Genomic DNA, 9,758 nt, shown 5'->3' with positions numbered 1-9,758 from the left:
AAACTTCATCTTTAGCTTTATTCTTGAAATATTTTTTTTATCTTTAGTTTCTAATTATCTTTACCAACAATGAAGAATTCTCTGGAAACTCTCTCATCTTCTACATGTACTAACTTGTAGATACAATTGTCATGTCATGTTAATGCTCTATATAACAACCTTTCCTTTAAAATAAAATTACTGTATTGTACTACCGAATTAAATTTAAAACAATGACATCAGATACACTTCAATAGCTAATAAAATTTACTCAAACCCTTTTTAATTGTGAAAGTAAATCACTATTTTGAAGGTAATACATAAATTATTAAACTGATATTACTATTAATTACTATTATTAGATATTATTATTATTATTTGTTTTCAAAATTATTATATTTAATAAAGGATATATTTACCGGAACTTTGTTTATCTTCCAAAAATCTTCCAAAAATCTTCCAAAAATCTTCCAAAAATCTTCCAAAAATAATATTCTATATACTTTCCTAATTTTCACTTGAGTAGTTACTTGTTAAGTTGTTAACTTTAGTTTATTTTAAAAACTCAGTCAGTTTATATATATAGCATTTTAAAAATTCCAATTTCAATATAATATCAATTAACTAATATTTTTATCAGTACAGCAATAAATAATATAATTTTTTGATGGCTTCACCTTACATTATTACTAATAATCTAAATTAATATACGGGTAATTGCCTGCTAATATGATATATAGGTATTCACCAACTAATCGCTTTGGTAATTACTAAAATATCTTAAACATTGGATAAACGTTTGGCATATATAGTTAAGAATATTTTAACGAAGTTATTATTATCAATGTCTAAATTATAAATATTTTTAATTTTGAAAACTACAAATATTTAAAATGACAATAACCTAATTACTTATATTATTATATAAATATAAAATCTAAATATGACGATATATAAATATATATAAATTTAATTTCATTTACAAAAATAAATTGAAATATATTTCAAATATACGGCCATATATATGATAGATTCAAATTTATAAAAGATGTGTACTATTAATTAGACTATCACTTAATTAAAAACTATATCCATACGTAATATGAATAATAATATGAGTAATAAGGATCCAATGAATCTTGTTCATAAATGATAAATGATTGTTCATATATAGTATAGATTTATTCAAACGAATTACATATTATCAGGACTCATTTCAGATGAGCCAAAAGTAAATTTAGTGATATATATTAAAAAATCCCCTTAAAAAAATATAACAGTCGTCTTAGTATTTGAATTGTATACTGTGTCTTCAGAATGCAAATATAAGTTATCCATTTTAGTTCAAGACAGATATTGTAGCTTTACATAAAGTATCCCAAATTTTAAAATTTTATATTAATCAATTTTTTTTTATTGTTTTGCTCACTGCATAACTATGTTATGAATTAAATTCAAAATAATTCAAACAATATATTTTTTAATCACATGTACACGTATTTCAAAGGGTTTTTAATTTTTCAAAACCCAAAACCATTGAAAGCGGAATCTAAGTTGGTCTTTTTAAAATGCAGTGTAAACGTTAATTATTTTAATAGCGTTTTAATAAAATAATACCGAAATATATACCATGTAAACCGCATTCATTTTTTAGTTTGCCTAAATCTATTGTTGTTGGATCCAATCTGAAATAAACTATAATGAATAGCATATACCAAATTAAAATTTATCTTACCTGAAATTAGTAGAAAAGTTATTGATTTTCTTATCTTTATGTCGCAAAGACTGTAGACTATGTCGCAAAGACCGCTTGCGCCAAACAACTCATTCTCTGACCTCGCTATTAACTACGTCCACTTCGTTTCAGCAACAACAAATCCATAGAACTTTTCCAATGATGTTATCCCGCTTTCTAGATAGCTTAAATATTAGCTAGATTTACTGATATATATGGAATTTGTTTATATATATCACTAAATCTTTCTCAAAAGGACATTTTAATGGGCGTTTACGTCACGGTTTTTCTAGTTGAAATTTTAGCGATTACGGAAGCATATCGGCAAATTGCAAGTCACATCAAGTATATATATAGTGTTGCAATTTTCATTGACAGCCAGGCAGTAATCTAAGCTGTTGAATTCATCCCAAAATCAAAGCTAATAAAAGAATACAGAAAAGCAATCGACGACCTAAACCGATCGACTGACATCACCCTTTATCGGTTTATGTTACAGGTGCAACTTTCCAGTTAAAATGGTCCACATATAATAAAACTAGATCGTGGGAACTCATCAAAAGAGACTACGTGAACACTGTAATGCTTACAGTAGTTCTTTCTGGTTATTGGTACATATGAACCCACAAACTGAAACTGTGAATTCCTTATAAACCTCACTGTAGATTTTGTGGAAACCTACAGAAAAAGGAAACCATTAAACACTTTTTCTGTGAACGCCCAGCTTTGGGATCCAGAAAAAATAGATTTTTAAGAAGGTATTTCTTTGACAGTCTCATCGATTCTAATAAAATTATCTAAAGACTTATTAAAAGTATCAAAAATCGACGGGATGGATTAAGTCTATATACTTCTATCTTAGCGGATGTGGTAGCAAAACGGCGAAAAATCGCTGATTAAAGTACATGGAAGGTTATCTCATAGCCAGCCACTGCAACCTATCAACCAATCATTAACAATTTCCACTCACAGATTTCATCAGATATCTGAACATACATAAATAATTAATTTTTAAATTATTAAGCATAATGGGAAAGTTGTAATATTGAATTTGTATAGTTTTGATATATAAATATCTAAAGACAATTTTAATAAATTATTTACTTTTAAATTACTAGATATATTCTAAATTGTATTGCATTACATCGCCTATATATTTTACATGACTTCATAGTTAGTGAATTTCAAATTTTACAAACGCTTCACCAAAATTAGCTGTCAAAACAAAAACTTTAATTCGCTCCGGCGAAAGAATTCGCTGCACAACTGATTATTCATAATTTATTTGTTTACAAACTGTTGCAAACATAAATATCATTTACTATAAATTTCTTATTATATTTTTATTACAAATATTTCACACAATGTTGAAGCCGGGTGTATTTAAACATATAAATTGTCGCAACAATATTTATCCAAAAAGCAATGTGCAACGTACCAGGGTACCCGATGACTTGATTGATTGGTCAAAGTCTTTTCCAGATTATGACGCAGTGAATTATACTGCACCTCATATTGATGAACAGAGCTGGGCTGATCCAAATATAAGTAATAGTAGCATTAAACTTTTGTGGAATCAATTAGATGGAAATATTAATCGTGTATCACATCATGGCAAATATACAGTAACAAATAATGTACCGCTTAATCCATTTGGTAAGTAATATTTATTGCTTTATAAACTCAATAACATTAAATATAATTTAACATTTTAAAAAGGTAGAACCGGCTTACAAGGTCGTGGTCTATTAGGTCGTTGGGGTCCAAATCATGCTGCAGACCCAATCGTTACACGTTGGAAAAGAGATGATGCAGGAATTAAAGTAATTGACGCTGCAAGCCAAAAGTAAATAAAAAAATTGTAATTATGTTATATTAATTATAATATATTAAATCAATTAATTACTACTGTAGTTATGTATTACAAATGGTTGCCATACAAAGGCACGATAATAAAATGTGGGCCATACCGGGTGGCATGGTAGATCCTGGTGAAAAACTAAGCACAACTTTAAAAAGAGAATTTATGGAAGAAGCGCTGGATAGTTTTGGTAAATGTTATGTACTTGAAAAGTATATTTTTGATCAATTTTATATTTTTGATATTTCTAGAATGTAAAACAATGATTGAAAATTTTTTTGAACAAGGCTTTGAGATTTATACAGGATACGTAGATGATTTTCGTAATACAGATAATGCTTGGATGGAGACAGTCGCTTATAATTTTCATGATGACGATGGTACACAAGTTGGTAAACTTCAACTTTCAGCGGGTGATGATGCAGCTAATGTTAAGTGGATGGACATTAACAAAAGTGTTAAATTACACGCAAATCATATTGATATTGTGGAACAAGTTGTCAAACGTTTAAACGCATTTTGGTAGTTTTTAATAAGATATTTATTCGATTTTTTAGGCTTATTTTCAGTTTGCCCTCCGCTTTTTATATTGTTAATTTTTTATGATCAAATTAAACTTTTAAACACATAATTGAACAATTTATTTGAACAATTAGTATAAACTAAGTATAAATCACTAAATGAAATTAGTATAAACTATAAGAAACACTAAAATGGTTTGGTCTCACAGAAAATATATTTATTTATAACATAAAATAATTTTATATTATTAACTAATATTAGTAAATATTATTAACTATTTTTACATACTGCTAAATTAATTAATTATTATTGTTAATTAACTAAATAATTTTACAGTTGAAATAATTATCGGTATATTAAATACATATTTACAGAAATAAAAATTGGATTGTTTCTTTAAGTAATTTATTTAAATTTTTGTTGGATTCATAAGGTGCGTTTCTAGTTGTAGAGTAAACTGATTCTTCATAATCGTTGCAAAGTCGAGAAGCAGCATCAAATAATAAACGCTATCAATATATCTTATTATTTATATAGTTGTATATAACTACTGAAGTTGTTATAGCAAAAGATTTAAATTCATCAACAAAATATCTTTACGCCAAATTTTTGTTTATGTCAAGTTTTATGAATGAAAATATTTGGCTAGTCTTTACATTCTAAGGCGAATTCAATAGGTAGAAATCAGCTGTTCGTAACTGTCAAATGTGTTTTCATGTGTTTATCAACGAGTTTTTGTTTACTTCATGTTTCGCATATTATTTAAACTAACACGGAAAAATAACTTTAATAAAATATTGTGCAATATGAGTACATTTACACAATATCGGAATCCTTTGACTGGCAATAATGAATGGGTACTTCAAGATGATGATTACGACTATCACCAAGAAGTAGCCAACACCGGCTTTGGTGACATGCTTCACGATACGGAACGTAACCAAAAATATTTTGCCGCGCTTCGTAAGGTATTTATTTTAGTTTTGCATTATGAAACTAATTTAATAATAAATAGAATATTAAACAATCCTAATGTTGATAGTAATGTGCTTGTCTTAAAATTGTATAAAATGATTAAATTTATCATTTGCAGACAATAGCAAAAATGCACAATGAGGGACGTGAAGTGCACGTGTTGGATATAGGTACAGGCACAGGTATACTATCAATGATGGCTGTTGTAGCTGGTGCGGATACGGTAGTTGCCTGCGAAGCCTTTACGCCAATGGCTAATTGTGCAGAAAAAATATTTCATGCTAATCAAATGGACAAAAAAGTTAAACTAATTAAAAAACGCTCTACTGAAATAAAAGTTGGAATTGATATGCCTAGAAAAGCAAATTTGTTGGTTGCGGAACTATTGGACACAGAGTTGATAGGTGAAGGAGCCTTAGGCATTTATAATCATGCTCACAAGCATCTTCTAACTGATGATGTCATTTGTATACCAGCAAAGGCTAATTGCTATGCTCAAGTAGCTCAAACAACAAATCCTTTGCTTAAGAACAAAATGCCGATTCTGGCAAATTTGGATGCAGATAAGCTACTTAGACCACCTGCAGCTACTTTATCATGTAAAGGTAGTGCTAGTTTACATGATTTGCAATTATCACAGTTACCTCAGCACACTTTTACCCCACTAACGAAACCAATTGAGATCTTTCAATTCGATTTTAATTCTAAAACAATTAGACCTCACAGTCGTGTAAACAACCTGCTCGTGGAAACTATTAATTCTGGCAGCACAGATGTTGTATTTTATTGGTGGAATATTGAAATGGATTTAGACGCTGATATATTGTTAAGCTGTGCACCGTACTGGGTACATCCTGATCTTGAGACTATAAAGCAGAATGTTAACAATAGGGTGTCGTTAAAAGATGCAGTTCCTTGGCGCGATCACTGGATGCAAGCTGTTTATTACATTCCCAAACCAATATTTATTAGTGCAATGGATAAATTCAATTTGATCTGTAACCATGATGAATATTCGCTATGGTTCGATGCAGCTTCACAAGCTCAAACTCCAAATGATATCGTGCCTCGACACAACTGTAGTTGTAGTTTTCATTCTTCCTTCCCATATAACCGCATTGGACAATATAATGATTTTACACGGAACAAGCGTTATTTATGTTATTTGGAAAGTGCTATAGACAAAGACTCAAATGTGCTTAGTATAGGCGATGGCTGTTTATTGGGTTTGTTTACCAAATTGTTAGGTGCCAACAATGTTATATGTTATGAACACAGTAGAAATACACGCCGCTTTGTGGAATTAGTCTCAGCACATAATGATCTATCAAATGTGCAATTTGTAGATGATATAAAAGCGATAGATGACATCAAGTTATCAAAAATAACACATGTATTCGCTGAACCATATTTCACCAGTTCAATTTTACCTTGGGATAACTTTTATTTTGGTATTGTTTTGGAAGAAATAAGAGACAAACTTAACGAGAATGTAAACATATCACCACAAACAGCGCGAGTGTATGCAGTGCCTGTAGAATTTTTAAACCTACACAAAATACGTGCTCCTGTCGTTAAATGCGAGGGTTTCGATTTAAGACATTTCGACGAAATGGTGCAGGTAAGTGAAAATTTTAATAATTTTTTCAAAAAATGCACAAATAGTATATATTGCTTTTTTAGATTTCAACAGAGATAGCACAAGCAAAAATAGAGGCTCAACCACTGTGGGAATATCCCTGCATTGCGTTATCGAAGCCTGAGGAAGTTTTAGAAGTGGATTTCAATAATTATTTAGTGGATAAAGCAACAAGTGGCACTTTTAAAGCAGAAGCGTAAGTATAAGCCTTTTTTGTTTTTTTTTTAAATAATTTATGTAAACGTTTGGTTTAACATCTATCTAATCTATGTTCGACTTTATTTTCTACTTCCCTCAATGTGGAAATAGTTCAATATATGTTGTAGGTTTGTAAATAATCAATAGATTGAGTGCGCTTGCTATAATCTCATTTTAATAATTTAGATAAACTAAATTAAATTGCAGTTATGTTAGATAAACTGGAAAATATTTTATTGAAAAATAATATAGGGTATTACTTCCCAAATATTTCGGCTTTTAACCCATAAGCCACTGCAAAATAAATTTATGGTTACTGGTCTAATAGCTGAACTATATAGAAAAAATTATTCTGGGTAAACAAAGATCAGTTCATAACAACAGATATCAAAAGACATAAGAAAACTTGGTGATTCCTGATGGTAACATTATTGATTAGTTTAAGGTCAAGGTTTTACCTTAAGGTTTTAAGCAAAACCTTGTTAATGAATCAAACAAATCAACTGATAAACAAAAAAAAGGGATTAGATAGATATACAGAGCAGTTTGTGATAAGGGTTAGAACAATTCATTTGATAAGTATGTGGTTTAAACACTACATATAATATCATATAAAATATTTTATTATATTTTAAGATATACATATCTGTACAACATTTTAACTATTGTCCCGGTACATAAGGAATTAAAACTATGGGAGTTTCGTGTTCAAAATCGGGTTATAATACTATAAATATGATGTACCTGTATATTCCCATTTTATAAAAAAAAATTTAATCAAAAATGCTCTTTAATAATTAAGAATGTCCTTTTAGCCACTTTCTCTTTCATTTACCTATCTTTACCTTGACTAAGTTTATTAAAAATTATATATAAGTAATTAGTCCACAGTTTATAATAAATTAAAAATAATCAAAAGCCTTGGCTACTTGTGGAAAAACACGATTAGCCATCGCTTCTAAGGCTGCCACTTGCAGTCCAAACAAATTTTATGCGGACTAAATTATAAAAAATTAAATTAAATTTAAACTAATTAAAAAATTCGAATATTTCCTAAGACCACTGAAATTGCTCGATGCTCGAAACAGCGTTGTATGGTCAGCCAAATTTGAATAAATTAACTAAAATTTTTGTTGTTGTTTTTCATTTTTATTCTAAACCTTCTAAAATTCCATTTTAACAATCTAATGATTTTTATTCTTCTTTTCAGTTCCGGTAGTTGTAATGGTATAGCTCTCTGGGTTAATTGGCATCCCTCAAATTCTACAAAAAGTAATCATATAGTGAGTATGGGTCCAGTAGATAATGTTCAGCCTGGAGAGTTTATAAATTGGTATAATTATGCACGTCAAGCAGTACATTTAATACCCACACCAAAAGATATTGAGAATGGTCATAGTACCATTGAATGGACAGCAAATTTCAAGCCAAAGTTAGGATCATTAAATTTTACTTTTAATATTAATGTTTAATATTAAAATAAACAACAAACATTTCGTAAATATGTAAATAAAAACACACTAAACAATTTTTATCAAAATTGAAAATAGAAGATACAAATAATTTTATTATACATGAATTTGTGGGTCACAACACGTTATGGTGGAAGATATTAGTATATATTAAAAAAGTGTGGTAAGTGCTTTCCTAAATTATTAAATGTTATTAAGTCATAAAAAAATTTAATTCTTGGGTATTTCAGTCTCCATTTTACTAAGTACAATATTACGTTCAGTTTGTTGTGTGGGCGAAGCTTTCATGCCAAATTCACCACCCTTCAAACGTTGACGCATATCCAAAGCACGTATATCAGTCATCAAAGAATGCTCCTTATTAGCAAGATCAACTTCAACCTTACGTGATTGAGCTTCTAGTAAATTGTAATTTGCTTTGGATTGCTCAATTTGATTGATTAACTCATCGCGAATATTTTGTAACTTCTGCACCTCTCTAACAAGTTGATCGTGTGCTGGATCCAAGCATAATTCCATACCAGAACGTTGTGCACGATTCTCCAGACGCGTTTGAGCCAATTTAAATGCATCAGTTTTGTCACGTAATGCCTGTTCCAAAGCTTTGATTTCACAAACAGCAGCCTCCATATCTTCGCGGTTCTAAAATTTAACAGTTATGAAATTTAAATTATACAGAAAAGAATTATGATTTTTTGAGAGTATCCCTCACCCTTAACTGCTGCCATTGTAATTCATTACGCGCACGTTGAGTTTCGAAAATGCGTTTCCGAATAGTGTGTTCAGTACGATCCATTTGTGATATCAACATATTGCGAGCCTTCTCACGGCACACGAATAAGGATTCACGTATAGTATACGTATCAGCTAACTCATTTTCAGCTAATTCCTTCATGTTACTAGTATGTTCCAACCAAGCTTTGTAGGAGCAGCAACTGTAAAAATATACTTAATAATATTTCAATATAAGAATAAAGTAAGTTTTATACTTTTTGGGATTACGTGTAGCATTTGGTTTATAGGAAATGTTTGCTGAGAATTGATTTAAAGCAATTTGCTTTCTATCCAAGTCTTCAGCTTCTAGTTTGTTGTCCATTTCGAGACCGATCTGAAACTTTACTTCTTCCAAACGACACATTTTTTCCCAAGTTTTGTGGCATTGATCAAGTAAAATTTGCTGATTATTTTCTAATATGTATAATTCTTTTTTGAGCTCAGTATCGGCATCATCGTAAGTAATTTCTGAACCTAAACGGCAATCACGTGATGCTAGACACTCTGAAACTATAGCCAGTGGATTTTGTATCGCATCCAATTCACGCTCAGTTGAAGCTTTCTCTTCGGTCAGAAGGTTCATCTCATGAATGATACGTTCAT

General features: G+C 29.9%; 4 protein-coding genes across 4 annotated transcripts in view; 2 read left to right on the top strand and 2 right to left on the bottom strand.

Annotated features, from left to right (window-relative positions):
- The window catches only part of LOC119673481 (carbonic anhydrase 6-like), a 2,725-nt gene extending 2,296 nt beyond the window's left edge, over positions 1-429 (bottom strand). The window contains exon 1 of the mRNA XM_038084768.1: positions 399-429. The gene's annotated coding sequence lies outside the window, so the exon portion shown is untranslated. The remainder of the gene's footprint in view (positions 1-398) is intronic.
- A 2,597-nt stretch (positions 430-3,026) lies between these two features.
- LOC119668965 (ADP-ribose pyrophosphatase, mitochondrial-like) lies at positions 3,027-4,150 on the top strand. Its single transcript, XM_038078667.1, has 4 exons — positions 3,027-3,370; positions 3,434-3,560; positions 3,629-3,765; positions 3,827-4,150. Exons 1-4 carry the CDS (start codon positions 3,079-3,081, stop codon positions 4,099-4,101), a joined length of 831 nt encoding a protein of 276 aa, XP_037934595.1. The 5' UTR covers positions 3,027-3,078; the 3' UTR covers positions 4,102-4,150.
- A 660-nt stretch (positions 4,151-4,810) lies between these two features.
- Positions 4,811-8,418, top strand: LOC119668964 (protein arginine N-methyltransferase 7-like). Its single transcript, XM_038078666.1, has 4 exons — positions 4,811-5,065; positions 5,191-6,693; positions 6,756-6,907; positions 8,120-8,418. The coding sequence occupies exons 1-4, from the start codon at positions 4,844-4,846 to the stop codon at positions 8,379-8,381; spliced, it is 2,139 nt and encodes a 712-aa protein (XP_037934594.1). The 5' UTR covers positions 4,811-4,843; the 3' UTR covers positions 8,382-8,418.
- Positions 8,419-8,437: 19 nt separating this feature from the next.
- Positions 8,438-9,756, bottom strand: LOC119678787 (tektin-B1-like; the record flags this gene model as incomplete). The annotated part of the gene is made up of 3 exons (XM_038090847.1): positions 8,438-9,023; positions 9,094-9,316; positions 9,371-9,756. Coding segments are annotated over 3 exons (1,041 nt in total), but the record flags the coding sequence as incomplete, so codon positions are not given.
- Positions 9,757-9,758: the final 2 nt, after the last annotated feature.

Source organism: Teleopsis dalmanni, chromosome 1, assembly GCF_002237135.1.
Source record: "Teleopsis dalmanni isolate 2A chromosome 1, ASM223713v2, whole genome shotgun sequence".
Classification (NCBI taxonomy): domain Eukaryota; kingdom Metazoa; phylum Arthropoda; class Insecta; order Diptera; family Diopsidae; genus Teleopsis; species Teleopsis dalmanni.
Note: the sequence above shows the minus strand (reverse complement) of the source record. Positions and strands in the feature narration are given on the sequence as shown.

What these genes read in the sequence shown, in the direction of transcription:
- LOC119668965 (XM_038078667.1), top strand. Translation starts at nt 3,079, where the DNA reads ATGTTGAAGCCGGGTGTATTTAAACATATAAATTGTCGCAACAATATT. An exon ending in ATTGACGCTGCAAGCCAAAA is followed by an intron (nt 3,561 to 3,628) that starts GTAAATAAAAAA and finishes TTACTACTGTAG; the next exon opens with TTATGTATTACAAATGGTTG. An exon ending in AGAAGCGCTGGATAGTTTTG is followed by an intron (nt 3,766 to 3,826) that starts GTAAATGTTATG and finishes TGATATTTCTAG; the next exon opens with AATGTAAAACAATGATTGAA.
- LOC119668964 (XM_038078666.1), top strand. Translation starts at nt 4,844, where the DNA reads ATGTTTCGCATATTATTTAAACTAACACGGAAAAATAACTTTAATAAA. An exon ending in ATTTTGCCGCGCTTCGTAAG is followed by an intron (nt 5,066 to 5,190) that starts GTATTTATTTTA and finishes TATCATTTGCAG; the next exon opens with ACAATAGCAAAAATGCACAA. An exon ending in ATTTCGACGAAATGGTGCAG is followed by an intron (nt 6,694 to 6,755) that starts GTAAGTGAAAAT and finishes TTGCTTTTTTAG; the next exon opens with ATTTCAACAGAGATAGCACA.